The sequence below is a fragment of the Akebia trifoliata genome, chromosome 8 (genome assembly GCF_017979445.1).
Source record: "Akebia trifoliata isolate Shusen 1 chromosome 8, ASM1797944v1, whole genome shotgun sequence".
Taxonomy (NCBI): Eukaryota; Viridiplantae; Streptophyta; class Magnoliopsida; order Ranunculales; family Lardizabalaceae; genus Akebia; species Akebia trifoliata.
The window spans coordinates 36,069,170-36,089,258 of NC_141382.1; the positions used below are offsets into that span (position 1 = coordinate 36,069,170).

The following is a 20,089-nucleotide window of genomic DNA, read 5'->3' on the forward strand; positions in this document are numbered from 1 at the left end:
ATTGCAAGTTACAACCCTTTTATATTATAGAAAAATAGTTCTAGTTCTAATAAAACACGAAAATAACCATACACAATAAAAAAAAAAGGTAAAATTGAACTAAGCATAAAAATAAATACTATTTAACCCTAGAAATAAGGTAGAATGCTGACCGCCTAGGCTGAGGCTTTGGATGATTATGGACACCCTTATAAAAAATTCCGGTTATCTGACCATCATCTGAGCGCTCTATCTTTTTCTTCACCGGACAATTTGGATGAGTACATTTGTAGTAGTTCCGAGGAAATTCACTTCCTTTTACCTGTCTTTGGCTGTATTTTCTCCAATTATATTCGTCGTCTGATGATCTACCTATTGCCATGGGTAGATATTCCTCTACATGTTGAGGCGCTTGATCTTGATCTTGATCGGGTGTTTGCAAAGCAATGCACTTTGAATTAACAATCATATCGTTGGAGGGAGAACCGGTGGTGGTGGTGTCGTTCTTTATCACTGGAACGAGAACTTGATGCTTCACATCATCCATCAACATATCATGAGGCGAATGAACCGATGGTGAGGACAACGGACTAATGGATCTAACCCGAGCCTTATTAATACGCATTGGTGGAGGCTTCCAATCCCTAGAAATCTCAATTGAAGCATCCAAACCACCACCATTTTCTTTTGTTTCTTCCATTGGTGTCAAAAATAGCTCCTACAAATTTATGTGAATCCTTTCCCTATGGTGTTTATAAATCACAACTAACTCATGCCACCTAAGATACTCTGTTGCACAAATTAAGTTTCCTATGAGCTGCATGCGGATCTTAACAGTTACATTTTGACTAAACTAATTTGATTATCCAATGGTTTTTCAGGGATAATTAACAAAATCTTGGGTGGCAGAGTGATGTGGTATCATCGTTGTAAACTTGGGCATGGAAACACAGAAATCTATCGTACGATAAGATCAAATTCGATCTTGATGCAATTGAGATCAACATTGTAATTAGATTCTCTAAAGTGCCTAGTATATTAATTCAATGTGATCAAAAGAATGCTCAAGTGGGTTCACTTTATCCATGAATGGGGATCGGTAATTGTTCATTATACAAAGGATCAAGTACCGTGATATTATGTTCGACTAGGAAGTTCATTTTGATTCTCCTATTTGGTAATGATTCAAATTGTCAAGACCAACCTTTTACGATTGTCGACCTCCGCCCTTGAGCTTGTATCATTGAGATCAATGATTCAAATATTCAAGATCGATGATTTGACTGGTCCATTAACTTTGATGTTTTTACTGGGGGTGGGGGGCATTAAGAAAGAAATATTTTACTAACAAGGTTTTTTTTTTTTTTTGCTAACCGAGTGTCCGGGCCAGCATGCGTGCACCACAACTAATCTCGGGGAGGACTACCACAGCAACCCACCGCCATGGTCCCCCAATTAAATCATGTGAAAACCCAAGAGGGGAATCGAACCGTGACGTGCGCCTAACCCACACTTCACGTGCTCGCCCTTACCACTTAGGCAACCCAAACTAACAAGATTTTTAAGATAACGCTCTGCTCCAAAAGACAAGGTGCATTTGGAAGGAAGTTCCCATCTCGGGTTCCATTAACTAATTTTTTTTTATTTTTTCCATTGGTTTATTACAAGAGACGTGATAATATCATCCCCTCTGACACACGCCCCCATCACAGAACCGTAGATCATTTGCCTCGGGATACATAAGAAAAAGATCTATGATTATGTGTATCCAGGCTAATGATCTATGGCTAAAATAGTAAAACTATCTATATAAAAAAATAAAAAATAAAAAGGGTACACAGAGGCATCAGAATCCAATTTTTTGAAGTATATATAATATATGCAACATGTCTAAATAAAATATAAAATATATATCATTTATGGGTCTCTACCAGATCAGCCTTTATCTATAGAAACGGAAAATTCATGATCGAGGTCCATATTTATCAAAATGATGGAATTTTGGGTCAGGTCTCAGCCGATCTTTTTCAGGTCCAATGGAGATAACCACATCCTAGTTCCATAAACTTGTTCTCTTAAGGAGAGTACTAGATCAAAAGATCTAATTTTAAAATTCTACATGTAGAACAAGAACCTCAACAAAAATATACCAAGGAAGAGAGTATTTATTCAAAAAACCAATTAAAAGCAGTTTAGCAACTAATCTTATAAATAAGAAAGCTAAGGAAAAAAAAAAAACCTACGACTCTTAATGCTTCTTTTACGAAATAGAAATTCAAAAAGACTAAAACCTACTACCTTTAATGCTTCTTTCCATGTAGTAATTTTTTGAACCAGTAGGCAGACATCTTTGGATATCTCTTAAGGTCATTGTAGTCGACATACACGATACCAAACCTTGATGTGTACCCTGATAACCATTCAAAGTTGTCCAGTAACGACCAAGCAAAGTAACCAGTCACATTAGCTCCGTCATCGATTGCCTTCTTCAGTTCAATCAAATAGTTTTTGTAATAATTGATTCTTGTAATGTCATGCAATCCCTTCGGAAGGGTCACATTACCAGGATCATCCATGCCTATAGAAACCAACCAAATATTAAATATATATAAGTAACGTCCCAATAGATTATACAACAAACTCCCTAGTTTTAACTATGAAAACTTGTAAATGTAAACAAGTCAATCGTACCATTTTCTGATAAAATCATGGTTGGGTTGCCGTAACGTTCTTTTACATATGTGACAGCTTTGTATATACCCCATGGTACCTCGTAAAGCCAATTTGAGTTCGCCTGCAAATGTTTAACTCGTCAAATATAAAAATAAAGATTCAAATTTTCCACAATTAAGAAAATCACAACTAGATTACAGTCATGGATTCTAAACCATGTCAATAGATCATACAAACCAATGAGCCAATGCATCCTATATATAATAACAATTTTGCAAAACCAAACCCAAGAAACAGGTAAGTGACTTTTAAGGGTCTGTTTTGTTTGTGGGCCACTAGCATAGGAGCCAAATTTAACATTCCTCGGGATTAACAAAAGAAATCCTAGAGATGGAGAAAATTACTTCAAGATCCAACTCAAAACCAATCAGATCAAAGTCAATCCGAACCATACTAGTCCAAAGAAGAAGAAGGAAGACCCCTTTATCCCTTGGATAGGGGGCTCAACCCCTTACATAGCAGCCGACCCACGCTTCTCCAAGTTAGGAGACTTGGCCATGTATTTGTCATTCCCTCTTCTTTCTTTTGAGTACATGAACCCCACTCTTCCTCTTCTCCTCACTATCTCGATAAACTTAATCTACATCTACTTATTCCCTCCATCTTTGTATGGGAATGGTACACATTGGTCATACAAAGAGTGACACGTAGTGAGTCAACTCAAGAAGATAAATTCTTTGGGGAAAGCTACCCAAGTAGCAACACAATATGAAAGATGTAAAGTCTTAACTCAATCGCCAAAGGTCTAATGGCAATCATGTCCAAAGAAATTACAGGTGCATAACTAGATTGAGTCAACTCGGGGAATTGACTGGTCTTCGAGTTGGAACAATTGCACAATAATGAAGTGTCGTGAGGAGTGGATATTTATGATCATGAATGTAAGGTATAATAGAGGAGAAGTTACAAGTGAGTTCAATGCTCAAAATTAAATGAGTTCCACTCTATAAAAGGAGGACTTCTCCCATTCAAGCCCCAAGCCATAGTACTTAGCTCTTAAATTATTCTTCTTCTTACCCTGCAATTTTCTCAAGTTACTAACTTGATCGTCGGAAGCCCTTTGACAGACAGTCCACTACACCGATGTCCTTTCAGGTGAAGTTGACAGAGAAAATGGTCGGAGACACAAAGATACATCAAAGAAGACAACTTGAGGACTAAGTTTTTTGTGATTCAAATCTCGAGGTGTGGGTAATCCAAAAAAATGCCTACAACTAGTACACTTTCCCTATTTATTATTTGAGAACTAAAGATGTTGGGCAAAAGTCAAGTTAAGGATTCTATCATCATCACCATCATTTGTTTTCTTACATCAGATTCTAGGTCAAGTCATCAACTTACACTTACGTTGTGTTTGGATTGGGAAAAATAGAGAGAAGAGAAAAGAAAATAAATGAGTCTCTCCATTTCTCTTGTTTGGATTGTTAAGTGGGGGAGAGAAGAGAAGAAAAAATGTGAGTTTTCTTTCTCACGAAGAGAAATCCTTTTAAATTATTTTATAATTCCAACTCTGCCCCTAGAACTCCAATGTTATCCCAATTTCTCTCATGTCAATCCAAACATTATGGAGAGACTCAATTTCTCTCTTCTCTACTTCTCTCAGAAGAATTGAGAAGAATAATTGTCAAATCTCTTTCTGAGAGCTTGGTAGGAATTTATATTAACTAAAAGAGTCAAAAGACAAAAGTGCCCTTACATATGAGAAATATAAAAATAAAAGTTATTACTAAAAACAACTAGGATTAAACAACTAAATTATTTCCAATACTCCCTTCAAACTGGGGCAAATATATCAATTAAACCCAATTTGACATGGTGAGAATTAGTAATAAAAGAACCAACAAGCTTCGCAAGTATATCGGCAAATTGATCTGAAGAAGGTACGAAAATTGTTCTGAAGATCATCAAATCGAGCTTTCTCCCTAAGAAAGTGAACATCAACATCAATATGCTTAGTTCTTTCACGAAGAATCGAACCAAAAGCAAACATGATAGCAAACTTGTTGTCACAGAACAAAGTAGAAGAACCAAAAATAAGAAATCCCAACTTTGTCAGTAAAGATCGAAGCCAAATTAATTCACATGTGCCAAAGGCCATAGCACGATATTCAACTTCAGCAAAAGAACGAGAAACCACATTGTGTTTCTTACTTTTACACGAGATAAGGTTATCACCATAAAAAGTACAAAAACCTGAGGTAGATCTCCTATCTATAAGAGAACCAACACAATCAGCATCTATAAAACAAGACAAATGCGGCTGACAAGTGGAAGGGTAGAAAATCCCAAGACCAGGACATGACTTCAAGTAACAAAGAATACGATAAACTTTTGTAAATTCATAGTTTAATTTTCATATAATATTTCATTCATTTATTATTGAGAATAAGTGTTGAACTCAAGACCTCTTGAGTGTTTTATTGTAAAAAGTAGCACTTTCCTTTTTTGATGAAACATAAAAGAACTCTTTTCTTTTTCATTTTTTGTTTTACTTTACTTTATTGGTTTTGAAAGTTGTAAAAACATCTCTTCTTTCTTTAGTCCCACATCGGGTAAATACAAGGAAAGTTCTCAACTTATTTATGATCCTTCTCTCTTTAATGCTTGAGTGTGAGAGAGATAGAGACTGGGCTTCGCGCGCACATGGGGGCCCAAGGCACTGTGGGACTGCAGCCCATTGAGTTTGGGGCCAACCCGTCGGGAAACCTTAGTGCGCGTGTGCGCATACGATGCGTGCGCAGGGGAGCTGCGGATTTCGGAATTTAAGCCTCACGTGGGTGCGCGTGATAGGCCCGTTTTTGCTCAAATTTATTTAATCTCAATCATTGGTCAATCGTTGATTTGTTTTTTACCGTTTTGGACTACAATTGTGAATAGTTGGGTCTGTTGTGAACCGATGGCTTGTTGTTTATAAAATTAGTTTTTTCTCTTTTATTCAAGTACAAAAAAAGAAATACTTTCTGATCTCTCTTCTTCTCCGATTTCAAATTTTATGTTCTCTCCGAATACAAATCTTGCTGCTTGTGAAAAGTTCGATCTAATCGAATTTGCCGTAGATCTGCTATTTCCGAGTGCACGGTTAGCAGACAGTGACTGTTGAATCTTGGAAATCAAACGCCAGAAACCGACTGCACTAAAGATTCAATCCTAAGGAGGCGAAATTGATTTTAAGGACAGCGGCTTCTCCGTGCCTCAGTCACCGATAAGTTCTTCCAATTTTTTCGAATTATTTACATTATAATATTGCTTATAATTCATTGTTTCAACAAACCAGAATCAGAACTGATACAACATAAACAACGTCAAGATACGAAGTACGTGAAGTGTGCATGAACTGACTAACCACACTAATCGCAAAAGACAAGTCAAATCTAGTGTTAGTCAAATAAATCAGACAACCCACAAGTTTCTGATAAGAAGGATCCGATAAAAGATCACCAGAATCAACATGAAGACGATGATTCTGATCCATAGGGAATGAAGCAAGACCACAACCAAGTACCTCAATGTCTTGAAGAAGATTAAATGTGTATTTACGTTGAGATAACGAAATACCACGACGAGAAGCAGACTACTTTTATCCCCAAGAAGAGTAGACCCAAAAAGCACGACCCAATAGCATCTTAACTCTATCAATCTACTGTGCATCATCACCAGTCACAATAATATCATCCACATAAACCAAAACAATGGTACAACGATTATCCACTCTTTGATGAACAAAGCATGTATGATCTGAGTGGCATCTAAAAAACTTCATAGATAAAATAACCTCAAAAAAAATACTAAAACTAGGCTCGTGGGGACTGCTTCAGGCCATACAAAGATTTAAAAAGACGGCATACCTTCTCAGAATACTCCCCCTGACAGAAGGAGGTCCATATAAATAACCTCAGTCAAATCACTATTCAGAAAGGCGTTCTTTCTTCACATCGAATTGGTGAAGTGACCAGGAGTGACGTGCAGCTAAAGAAATAAGAAATCGAATAGTGGAAAGTTTGGCAACCGTAGCAAACGTGGTACCAAGAGTCTGAGTAAATCCCTTAATGAGGCGTGCTTATACCGATCAACAGTCCCATCAATGAGATATTTCACATTGAAGACTCATTTACAACTAGCAGTCCGCTCCTCAGATGGAAGGATAACAAACTCCCAAGTATTATTTTTCTGCAAAGCATCCATCTCAACAATCATAACTATAAGCCACTGAAGGTCTCGCAAAGCGTCTGATACAAACCGAGGAATGCAGATAGAATCAGTAGTTGTAAGATAGGCCTGATAAAAAGAAAAAAGATCCTGATAAGAAACAAACTGATAAATAGGATGATCAATCACACTCCCGCTTACCTTTGCGAATGGTAATAGGCAAATGAGAGTCAAAAATAGAAAAGGTAAGGACAGGTATATGCATAGAAATAGGAAAGGATATACCTGAATCCAAGAAGGAGGTTGACAAAAGTGGAAGAGGGCGAGGGTGACGAGTGTAGACCTTAAGCGTAGATGGAGAAAAGATGAGAGAAAACAATACTATAGGAGACGAGTCATGCAAGGTAGAAGAATCCTGCAAAGTAGATGTGGCATGAAAGTTTGCAACATTTTCAAAGAAAGTAACATCAAAAGAATACAACACGGTGAGAAACTGGACCATAACACTGATACCCTTTTGACATAGAGAAGTAACCCAAGAAAACGCACCGAATAGCTTTGTCATCAAATTTTGTGTGATTAGGGGCTCTGTCCTGAACAAAGCACGTGCACCCAAAGACTCGAGATGTAACGAGAAAAAAATACTATCAAGTTGAAAGACATGGAAAATCACTTGTCCCTCTATGGTACAACTCAGGACACAATTAATAAGAAAAGTCGCAGTAAGAACTGTCATATTCCAATATACCTTAGAAACATACATTCATCGAACAAGACATCGAACAATATTCATGAAGTGACGATTCTTACATTCCGCCACCCCATTCTACTTATGAGTACAAGGACAAATCAACTGGTGAAGCATAACATACTCATGGAGATGGAAACAAATCCTATTAGATATATATTCCCTCCCCCCCCCCTCCCGCATTATCAGACCTAAAAGATTTAATGGTAATATTGTACTGATTTTAAATCATTTTAAAAAAATTTACAAAAATAGGGAACACCTCAGAACGAGAACACATCAGATAAACCCAAGTACAACAAGAATAATCATCAATAAATGTTATATAATATCTATGACCATTAAAAGCAGTAACGAGGAAATGCCCCCAAACATCAAAATGAACTAAATCAAATATTGCATTAAATCGATGCATACGAAGAATATAAGAAGTATGTGTTTGTTTACAAAGTTCACACACAAAGCATTGAAATTTATGGTTACTACAAGCAATTTTTAAAGCAGGAAACAAAGAACATAAGTGTTGAAATTTGGCATCTCCTAAATAAGCATGCCATAAATCTAGAATCTGAGATGAAAACATGTCTCCTAGAGGAAAGAAGCACAGACACCAGAACAACAGTAAGCTAAGATCCAAATAAGAACACCCCATCCTTCTCATACCCCTTGTCAAAAATCCTCCTCGAAGTCAGGTCCTACAAAATACAATGAGTAGGAAAAAAAAGTAACTAAGCAATTTAAAGATTTAGTAATACTACTCACAAACAAAAGATTGAGAAATAAGTGAGGGATATGAAGCACATAATCTAGTGAAGTCCCAGAGGATAAGGGGATGATACCATTGTTGTGGATAGGTGTAAGAGATCCATCAGCAAGGCGAACTTCCTTATGAGTGGTAGGAAAAATAAATAAGTAAAATGGTTAAATTCATCGGTCATGTGATCAGAAACACCATAATCAATAACCCATATCAGAGAAACAGAGTCAAACTGGGTGACATGCAAAATAGAGCATGTACCTGAAGGCGTAGTAACTGAAGCCACAATCAAAGAGAGTGAGTGTGAAAATGAATTTGATTCTAGACAATAGTAGTAATATGAGTATGTAGTTGTTGCAGGTCATTCGTGCCAAATGAAGGAGGATCAGTGAGAGGAATAGATGATGACTCCACTGTAACGGCATAAGGAGCAAACTGTCCCAAAAACAAAGTGGAGGGAGATCGTGATATCAAATGAGGATAGAAGTAAAAGCATTGGGCCTTCTCATGGCCAGTCTTCCCACAATGACTGCAAGTAAGGCCACTCCCTTTACCACAACCACGATTTCCTAATCCAAGGGTACGAGAGTGAAGAAACTTGAGTTAACAGCTATGACTATCTGATCTGTAGTTGGAACAGAAAGAATGTCAAGGCCCTGAATCTAAAAAGGAACAATACGATGACGACGTTCATCACTGTCAATGATCGCAAATATCTCAAATAAAGAAGATAAAATAATGGTGTTGAGGATCTATTTCCAAAGTGTCTCAAACTCAGGACGTAGACCCATAAGAAACTAGTAGGTCTAATGTCAAACAATCCTCTTAACCATATAATCGACTGCCTCTAAAGACAATTCAATTATACTCATAATGAGAAAGTTGCTCCCAATATGACTGAAGGAATCAAAAGTAATCTGCTACACTTTGAGTTCATTGGGTAGGCTCGGCAATATCTCGATAAAACTCATAAATACTCGAGTTATGTGCATATGTCTGAGTAAGTACTAACCACAAAGATGAGACAGTCTCATGGTACATGAACATGGTATAGATGCATTGGTCCATGGAGTTGAATAGCCACCAAGGATAGTGTTTGTCGATCTCTCATGATTCAAATTTGGGATCGGTGAGGGGTGGTTTAATAACGGTTCCAGAGAATCATCCAGATTTTCCTATACTACCTAGATAAAAATGCACAAATTAAGACCATGACTGAAAGTTCCGACCATCGAGAAGAGCAATGGTAATACGTTGTGCTAAAGAATTAAACCCAAGAATTGTGGTGGAAGTCGTAATTGTTTGTCCCAAAGTCATTGCTTTAGTTTGAAGGAAGGTCTGAAGAAGAAATTTGCACCCCTCGGGCACCCTAGGTGCTGTCTTAGTCCTCAAAAAGAAAAATTACTGATATCGTAACTCTCCAGGAGCACCACAAGGTGTTGCCTCCTCAAAAAGAAAAATTACTGATATCGTAGCTCTCCAGGAGCACCACAAGTGTTGCCGCAAGCCTTCCTAGGTTGTACAGATGCTATCAACAGCACCCCCAACAAGGTAGAACACCTCCCAAGGCAGTGCAGATGCTGCCGCAAGCCTTCTCAATAGCACCCTTGTTGATGTTGATGGACAAAAAAGCTTCCAATAGGCTCCCAACAACACCTCTATTGTTGTCGTTGGGCTGAAAAGGTTCCAACAGGTGCTGAAAATCTCCCAACAGCACTTCTATTGGTTGTTGATGGAAAGAAAAGCTGCCAATAGGTTCCCAACAGCACTCATATTGTTGTCGCTGGGCTGAAACAATTCCAATAGGGGCTGAAAACCTCCCAACAGCAGTCATATTGCTGTCGCAGTGCTGAAAACCTCTCAACTGTTAACAGGAAAAGCCCCTAACAGCAATCCTATTGATATCGCAGGGCAGAGATACACCCACTAGCAGTATCGCACTTCTCCGCAAGTTCCTTATTGTTGTTGTAGAGCAAAAAATAATCCACCAGCAATGTCGCACTACCTCGCAAAACTTTTGTAGGGCATCGACAATGGCAGAAATCTGTCGTACGTTCCCAACAAAACTCCAACAACCTAATTGGATGAACAAACCCTACGTAGGGTAGTAACACAGTGCAAAAAAATTATCGCAACATATGATAAAGGGAATAAGAAACTAAAGAAAAATAGAAAACCCCCAAAGGGGAGAAGGTCTAACGAAGTGCTCTAGGTTAGGGTTCAGTGAATAACGAGGAGAAGAAAATGAGGGGTGAAAAATGAAGAGGGGAACCAAAGAGAGGGGATGAAATTCCTAGGCTTGGCAGAAGAATTAAGAAGAACAACAGCCAAGTCTCTTTTTGAAAGCTTGGCAGGAATTTATATTAAATAAAAGAGTCAAAAGACAAAAGTACCCTTACATATAAGAAATATAAAAATAAAAGTTATTACTAAAAACAACTAGGACTAAACAACTAGATTATTTCCAACACTCTCAATCCAAACATAGTGTTAATAAGAAGTTATAACTCTCACCACATAGGCAGAGAGAGCTGCAATTCAAAAGATGAGAGCTATGAAGAATTGGAGTCACTTCTGTGAGTTGCCAACTTTCACCCCCCAACTCTCTACTTCCAAACAAGCCCTGAGAGAATCATGTTTCGAATTTTACAAGATGATAAGACCACATTTTACTTACCCTTGGTCCGATGGGCACACCATTGCGTTCATCTGCAAAGTTCAGAAATAAATATACAAAATTATATTATTAATGTATAAATGAAAAATTTGTAAATTGTATATATTCTCTATCATAAGGCAGGAGGGCAGAGGGGACTTACAAGCGAATCCAACATTCCAATCCCTTTGAAAACCTGTAACATTCTGCTTGGCAAGATGTGGATTGTATATATAGTAAGTAGTATAATGGTTTACACCTAGAAAATCCATTGATCCCTTCACCATCTTAACCTCTGATTTAGTGAACTTAGGAAGTCTCTCCCCAACTATATTTTGCATCGTCTTTGGGTACTCTCCATATACAATTGGATGAAGAAACCTATAACCAAACAGCATCAATCAGCACAAGAAATATTAATTATGTTACCAACTTACGGATTATATTCTTTAGGTACATGATTGTGTTATGTGGATGCACTTCTGAAAGGCAATTAACAATAAGGCGAAATTCAAAGCCCTCGTGGAGGGTTTGAAGTTTGCAAAACTGTAGTTTTCGACATGGATTCATCTTCATTGAGTAGAGCCTTTTTTTTAAAAAACTATATAAGTTTATTAACCGAAAAGATAACAAGGATGATCAAGGCAACCATCACAATAGAAAAGAGAATTGAAAAGATTACGAATTACACCTCTGGCCTACATATAACATCCTATCTATAAAATAGATAGTCAAGTGTGAGACTAAGATTCATCTTTGTTGGTGAATGGGTTAAGTCTGTTGTGATGGGCTAAAGCATTCTTCATGGAATTCTCAATATAGCTATGGAAAGGGGAACAAAGATGCTGATGGATTAGGCAGTCATGCATCATTCTTAGTATAACTCGAGTTTTCTATCATGTGGAGGAGTTTCCAAGATCTGTTAGAAAAACCATTGTGAGTGACTCAATGGGGTTTCCGAGCCTCCAAGCCTTGCTTAAAAAGTTAAATAAATAAAAATTGATGTTGAGGTTGTTACCATCCAATATAAAAGTCCCTTGCTCTTTGAGATGCATATAGGTCAGCCTTTCCTCTGGTAAGAGGTTCAAACCAAACAAAATCCAAAATAATTCCAATCCTCCCTTTTTGTTTTTCCTGAAAGTCTATATGATTTCATGTTAGAGATGCTTACTACTTGGATCGAAAAAAATACAATCGAAAGATGTGGAACATACCTGATACTTTTCCCGGTAGCTCTGAATTACAGCTGCATGGGACAAAATGAAATTATGAGCTACAATGTAAGGCTCGGTCGCGGAGTTCCCAGCTGTACAGTTTCCAAATTCTTTGGAACACCTTCCAGGAGGAAAAATCCCATTATCATATCCAAGTGTGGCAACCCCTCTTGGTTCGTTGAATGTCATCCAATTTTTCACTCTATCTCCAAATGTCTTGAAACAAAAGTCTGCGTAATTGGCATAGTCCTTCCTATGTGTTTTGAAAGAAAAAAAATTAAATCAAACTCTCAAAAAAAAATTAGAAAAAATTAGATCACATTGAAGAAATGTATTCTTAATGTAGAAACCAAGTGTGCATAAGAGAATGAGAAAGAAGACATACATGGTCTGTTGGGGGAGGGGGTATTAAACAATTCGTCTATTTCATTGGTGGATCCCTTATTTTCAAAACAAAAAAACAAAAACACTGAATTTTGTGAGATGACTAGTTTGAGATTGAATGAACTAATTTGAGACCACTATCATCCTCTTGGACATGATCAATGGACTAAGTTTATTCTACGTGAATAGAAATTTAACCTCCAAAATAGAACAATGAGAAATTTCTAGGTTTAGAGCTACTTGGTAAGTTATAAATACAAAGCAAATAAAGAAAAACTATCTCATCCAAGTCACGCAAGATAATATAGATCAACAGTCCAAGTAAAGGAAAAATTGAAAGAAAAAAAATGGAAAAAAATCTTATAGCCTGATAACGTACTCACATGACTCTACGACTTAAGAATCCTTTGTACTTCTTCTCGAGTGCTTCTGGAAGATCTTGGTGATATAAATTCGCATAAGGAGTAATGCCTGCGGATTCCATACAATTTATAACAGATTTTAATCAATTGAGGTACAAATGCGAAAAATATTGTGAGTACAAATTTCTCTATCTAGGGTTGTAAGCCGTGAATTATCAAGAAACACACAATTTACATGGTTTGGCTAGGATAAAGTCCACCGATGAGAAAGTTTCAGATTGTTTGAGAATGGTTACAAACTTGACTCGTTTAACTATAGTTTACCAAATCTGAAACCTCTTAGAGTTTCATTGTAACCTGAGAACAGGTATTTGATGAACAGTAGCCACCAGAACCTTAATTCAAGACATCTAACCCAAGAATTATTAGTAATGACGAGGATGATTTGATGCGATCTAGTTTCTCCTTTATTAACAATGACGACAGATGATATTTATCTAATAAAGATTTTGTAGGCACTATTCTAACTCCATAAAATAGCATAAGGGGTTTAATTAGTCGCTCATAAAATAATTACCTCTTTCAAGTAAATAGTCAATCAACCTGTTGTAATATGCAACTCCCTTCCAATTTACCTTCCCCGTTCCATCTAAAATAAAAATTAAAAAAAAGAAGTAAAATTACTTACGAGTAAGAAAAAAAAAGAGACATCAAAATTGCTTAAAGAAAATAAAAGAAAACATTCATGATGATTTTAAGAATGCTTATATAAAGTATAATTTCACTATAGAGTTGTAAAATTCAATTACTTGGGAAAATCCGTGACCATGAGATTGAGAACCGATATGCATCAAAGTTCAACTTTTCCATGAGATCCACATCTTCCTGCAATCAAAAGTTATTCTAATATTGCATTCCAACCGTAGATGTGCTTCATGATTGCTAGCTGGACGAGAGAATAAGCATGATTGAGGTTCAACCTAAGAAGCCCATGAGAGAAGAATCCTTAGGCTACCTCTAACCACCCATAACATTATTAATAGGAACTCATGTAATTGTGAAACACCAACATCTCTTGTCGCTCTAAGCATGTAATACAAATCATTCGTTATTACTCTAATTCAATGCAAAACTTCATATTCACTACATCAAAAATTCTGAATTTCGTCATTAATATGGTGCCAAAAACGATAGACAATAGCAGTCGTTTTTCATAGATGGTTTTTAATTGCCATTCCAAGTAAAACGACATAGGATAATCTCATAATTTTCCAAAATTACTAAAAGAATAGTTTCTATCGTTTGGGGATTCATAGTGATTATGCAAAGCACCTTTTTCGATTTCCCCCTTTCATCTTCAAACCATTCTCCACAGATTTTTCATCTTCACACCATTATCTATTTTTCCCTCCAGAGATATTTTATTATCTCTATTTTCATTTTTCATCTTTTGCCTTAACCCTAATAGAGAGAATACTTCAAACTTGTTGTTTGGATAATCCAGAGAAGGTTATTTGAGTTGATGTTGTTGAAAATAGCGTCGATTTAAAGGTTATTCGAGTGAAGGAGTTGCAATGGCACCGTTGTTGGACTACCATATGCACCATTGTTAGACTTATTAATGAACCACTACTACCATCACCTTTGGTCTCTCTCTCTCTCTCTCTCTCTCTCTCTCTCTCTCTCTCTCTCTCTCTCTCTCTCTCTCTCTATTCTTCAATCTTCTTTGAATATTGCAAATCAGTTTTCATGGTGTGGTAGGATTTGCAAAACCTCATAACCAATATCGAATCAGTTTTCATAATTAGGTTTAGGTTTATGGGTGGGACTTGAACTAGGTTTTCCAAATGTTTTGTTCTATAGTGCTCTTTTGTACGAACTGACAGGGGTGTTAAGAGTTATTTTTTTATTGGGTGGGCCCATGTCTTTAATTAAGAGTAACTGACCCCACACACTTTTATAATATAAATAGAGAAGATAAGGAGGGGCCAAACCTATTCAAGTTCGACCCTCTCCCCCCTTTCCATGTTTCTTCTCTCCTTTTCTCTTGTGGATTGATTATTGGTCTCTAACATAATATCAGAACATCTCTGCCCATATTATGAACTTACCCCCAATTCAAGGGTATAAAGCATCAAAATATCCATACAATTTTAGATAATGATTTCTATAAAGGGTTGCTCTACTTGCATACACCTAAATGGCTCATTGTACCCACTTACTTACGATACACACCTTAAAGACAAAATGTCTCATTGCGCACACCTTTTTTTTTTTTTTTTTGTCTAATTCACATTGCACTCGCTCAAGTGGTTACCAAACACTTCTCATTTTTGCAATGTTCGATGGGTACCTACCGAACCCATACATAGAGATTCAATACTAGCATACTAAACACAGATTTACCTGAAAAAGTCATGCTTGGTAGGTGCCTACCGAATCTGTCTGTTTAGTAATATTCAGTGCATACCTACCGAATTTGCTAAAACAAGTTCAATATGAACCAACCGAACAAAATCTATCAAAAATCTCCAAGTTCCCAAAATCATTATTTTAGAGGTTTTAATAGTGATTGTTCCATCTTCCTTGGTGATTAAATGCAAAAAAAATAAGAGAAATTTCAAATAAATAAGATAATTTGAAGGAAAAAAAAAAGCCTAAAACCTAGTCTCCATCGATTCAAATTCACACAAAACTCAAAAAGAGATGAATATGAAGAGAGAGAGAAGAAGAAGAAGAAGTGAGGTTTTTTATTGATAGGTTATGGTGCGAGCAAAAGCAATGAGTACAAAGAAAAGGGTAAAATTCTAAATTATCAGTTCTACATTTTTCACTTACAATGTATTTGGACTGAGAGAAATGGTGAAAAAAGAAAAGGGGGAAAAATGAGTTTCTCTCCATTTCTCTTGTTTAGATTGTTAAGTGAGGAGAGAAAAAAGGTCAGTTTTTCCTCTCTTTTTTTATCTCCAAATTGGATAGAAATGAAGAGAAAACAAACGCTCATGACTAATAAGAGCACTAAAAATTACAACTCTACCCGTTTTTCTCTTCAAACTCAAGTTTTTCTATTGTTAAATCAAACAAGATGAAAGAAAATGGATTTCTTCTCTCTTTCTTTTCTTTTCTTTTCTTTTAATGGGTTTCTTTTCTCTTCATTTCTCTCAACCCAAACAAAGAGTTAAAGTGGGTACAATCAGCCACTTTGGTGTGCTCAAATAGCCATCCTCTTCTATAAAAAACAACTACCAAAACAGGTATATAGCTATTTCCATAAATATTAAAATGGCTCACTTAGTATTTTGCCAAAAATAATCATCCGTTTTAGTAATTTGAATTTCTCCAAAAGCTATAACACAAATAAAAATCTTACTTTGTATCTGTGGTACTGATCCACTGTAACATCTGCAGTAGCGTTATTTGCAATTTTACCTGTATTATAATTATATTATTGGATTAGAAAACAAATTAGCCCAAGTTGGAAAAAAAAAAATTAAAAATGAAAAAGAGAAATTATGATAGTTTTAAAATAAAAATAAATAAATAATAAAATAAAATAGAGAGATTCTATTGCCACACCTACTTTTGCTGACGCCACCACAATTCATAGGTAAAACACCAAAGAATTAGCACACATCTTGGGATGGCGTTAGCAAAAGTAGGTGTGGCAATAGAAGCTCTCTAAAAATACCATGTTTTTAAACTGATGACCTACCCCCCTTGCCTTGATCTAGGTCTTCCTCTCTGATACTAACATAAATGACCTAACTGCCCTCATTCTCAACCTCTACCCTAGAACGCTTTGATTTTCTTCCCAAACCAATCATCTTCAACCTGGTTCTTACATTCTTAACAGATTGAAGATGACAGATTTTCAGATAGAAAAAGCATGCATGGGTTTTGACTAGAGGTTGAAGATAAGGGTATTTTGCTCATTTTATATTGGGTTTGGTGATATAAAATCACCATTTTTGTTTCCTAAGGTTAATGGGTTTTGTCCAAGGGTATTTTGGGTAATGTCATTTCATTAGTTTATGAGAGAAAAAAAAGGCTCCTAGATGGTAGTTGTTGTCTATAAAAGTGATTTCTTTAAAAAAGGGGTTTTCTATTTGTTAGAGAGTATGAGAAAGTATGAATCTCTATGTATGTAATTTTCTTCTCTTATAAAACCTAGATGCTCAAGGTTCTTGAGAGTGATCTTCACATTATAGTCACAGGCTTGTGACATGTGAGTGAGATCAATTTCTTGTTTGGGTTTTCACTAGAGTTGAGTGTAGAGTTTCGGTGGGTTTCACCAGAGAGAGTTGGAGGTAAGTATAAACCTCCATACTTATAATTTCTTCCTTGGGTAGTGGATTTCTACTTGCTAGCTTGCTCATAGACGTAACCCCATTGTCGATAAACCACGTATATCTTGTATTGTGTTTGTGTTCATTTTTCTACTTTCTTTACTATTACTTGTATTTGCTTTGCAATACATTCTTAGGGTTTGATTGTGGTAATCGATTGCTTAGTTGTTAGAAGGGATTAATTTCAATAATCAGGTTTCCATGTGTGGCTTGTGATCTAGCCACAACAGTTTACGTTATAATCTCTTTGACACAACCAAGGTTGAGGAACTCATCATCAGTTTGAAAATCACCCAAAAAAAAAAAGAGAAATTATGATAATTTTAAAAAGAAATAAATAAAATAAAAATACCAGGGATTTTAACAAAGAAGTCCCAGATACTAGGTCCTCTGCCGTCCTTGTTGGCCATTCCTTCAACTTGATATGCTGACGTGGCAGTACCGAACACGAACCCCTTTGGAAAGCTCTTTCTCTCAAGTCCACCAGTATCGAATCGTACGGTTTCTGGCCATGCATCCACACTGGACTCTGATACATGCGAGAAGCACAGGATAACGAGGATAATGAAGTAAGGCGTTTGTACCTTATACCTCATCGCCACAGGTTACATAGAGAGTGGGATTCTGTGAGTGTGAGTGAGAGTGAGAGTGAGAGTGACGTGAGATAAGGGAGTTTTTAAAGAGGGAAGGGAAAGGGACCCTCAGGATGATGAAATGACCGTATCACCCTTGTCTATTTCAAAACGAATCTAAAGTTATTTTTTGAGTGATTTAGACTTGCCGCTTAGGTTTTCATAAATATTAGACATACGCCCTGCTTAGTTTTCAAAGTGATGACATGTCCCCCTTGGCCTAGGTTCTGTGTGAGAGACTAACTAGAAATGATGTAAATACCCTTGCCTTTGACCTTCAATGGAAACCCTTGATTTATGTTAGTCTCTCATAGAAGACTTAGGTCAAAGAGGTATGTCATCAATTTCAAAACATAAGGAGATATCTTTAATATTGACAAAAAAAATAGTAGTCAAGTCTAAATCACCCTTGTTTTTTTCTACACACGCATTTCTTAGGTTGTCAATGGTCAATTCCTAAGGGTTTTAAACTTAGTGGAACTGGAACCACCAAAAATCGCGAATACCCCTCGGTTCCTATTCTTAACAAAAAGATCAAACAAAATAGAAAAATCAAGTAATAATATGATTCTATTTTGTTTATATGCAAATGCTTTTGATTATAGGGTAATTTAGTAAAAATTCCCTACGAAATGAGCAATATTAGTGTTCTCCTTTACGAAATGTAAGATGAGGTCTACTCCTTTGACTTTCGTTGACCAGGTCAAGTCATTAATAAATAATAATTAGTTAATAGAGATGATAAAATGTAAAAATTACTCTTATCTGTTAAAATTATAAAAATGTCCTTCGATCAAAACAACTCAATTGTGTTTTTGAGAATCCTAATTATTTTCATTTCTCATCGATTTAAATCTAAACTTTGTTATTTTGAAGTTTAATCTCATTGTTTTCAACTCAATTTCATATTTTTTTTTACTTTTAGTATTGAAAGGGATTAGATATTTTTTTGGTCTCAGTACACTCTCTGTCTCACTAGGGTCATGGCAACTTGACACATAGACCAGTGAGTAAGTTTTTTTGGATGAGATTTTGGACTATAAACTGGAGGTTTTTCACTATGATTCGATGGTTAGAAATCATCCATCAAATTTTTATTTATTTTACTTTACCAACAAAAAAAAATTAATAATTTTTTATTGTGGAATGAATAAACTGTTCATTATTTAACAATCATAAAACAAGTTTTGAGGCTATGGTGTACACATATGCTACCTTCATTAATAACAAATATAAATATATATATATATATATAATCATTCTGGTAAGATCAGAACCGTCCAATCTATAAACTTGTCTAGATCTCTCGAGTATAGCTAATCATGTGATGGGTCCAAATGGAATTGCATTATCCCAAATGATTAGTTAATGGGTATAAATCGGACTCGTGTGGCTGTTTTTTTATTTTTTATTTTATTTTAAATTTATTTAGATTATCTTGATGCATTCATTGATCTAAAGAGAAGTTGAAGTATGGGGCATAGCTTATAGTGAGATTGGTTTCATGAATGTTAAATGAGCCCATGGATCCAATTTTGGGGAAACTGTATTGGTATTTTATCAATTTGACAATTGTATAGTTTTGATCCTTCATGGTTTGAATATTTTAGTAAACTATAAAACTCGATTTAATTTGATTCTCTAATAAATTTAGTACAATTATGTCCTAGGTTCAAGTGAGTCAACTCACATTACATTGCAAAATATCAAATAAATTTGTTAACAACAGTGGCACACACTTTACATCGAATCAGATTTAGTTAAGTGTGGGTCTCAACCCTTTGACCGGGCGAGAATTGGAGGCAGTGCTAGAGCATGACCTAGATATTTTCAAACCATCAGTGGATGTAATACCTATGATTTATTTAAATCTCGATGAGATGCATGTTGTATATAAATTGTAAATATTGAAATAAATAAATAAAAATAATGTGAGTCTAAAAATTGAGTGACATTAAGTAGGTAACTATGTAAACAGGTGAGTCGGGGTGTCAATACCATCTCGAGTCACAATTGAACCTCTGAACATGAACATTTGATTCGTAGATTATTCCCATGGAGTCAACTTAAAAAAAAAAAAAAAAAAAAAATTTAAAAAAAAATAAAATCAGGTAACCATTCACACCCAATTA

General features: G+C 35.9%; 1 protein-coding gene across 8 annotated transcripts; it reads right to left on the reverse strand.

The window, feature by feature from the left end:
- Position 1: 1 nt before the first annotated feature.
- LOC147396618 (beta-glucosidase 44-like) lies at positions 2 to 17,977 on the reverse strand. 8 transcript variants are annotated; one of them, XM_086451580.1, is made up of 12 exons: positions 17,678 to 17,977; positions 16,350 to 16,408; positions 13,789 to 13,864; positions 13,557 to 13,628; positions 13,001 to 13,088; positions 12,234 to 12,486; positions 12,038 to 12,153; positions 11,183 to 11,400; positions 11,041 to 11,072; positions 8,270 to 8,301; positions 2,671 to 2,773; positions 2,419 to 2,557 (listed from the first exon to the last, which is right to left on the reverse strand). In XM_086451580.1, exons 1-11 carry the CDS (start codon positions 17,919 to 17,921, stop codon positions 2,713 to 2,715), a joined length of 1,251 nt encoding a protein of 416 aa, XP_086307706.1. In that variant the 5' UTR covers positions 17,922 to 17,977; the 3' UTR covers positions 2,419 to 2,557; positions 2,671 to 2,712. The 8 variants fall into 8 exon arrangements, with proteins under 8 accessions (XP_086307703.1, XP_086307704.1, XP_086307707.1 ...); XM_086451577.1 differs by lacking the exon at positions 8,270 to 8,301 and having other exon boundaries at positions 2 to 2,557; XM_086451578.1 differs by lacking the exons at positions 8,270 to 8,301; positions 16,350 to 16,408 and having other exon boundaries at positions 2 to 2,557.
- Between the last annotated feature and the right edge of the window lie 2,112 nt (positions 17,978 to 20,089).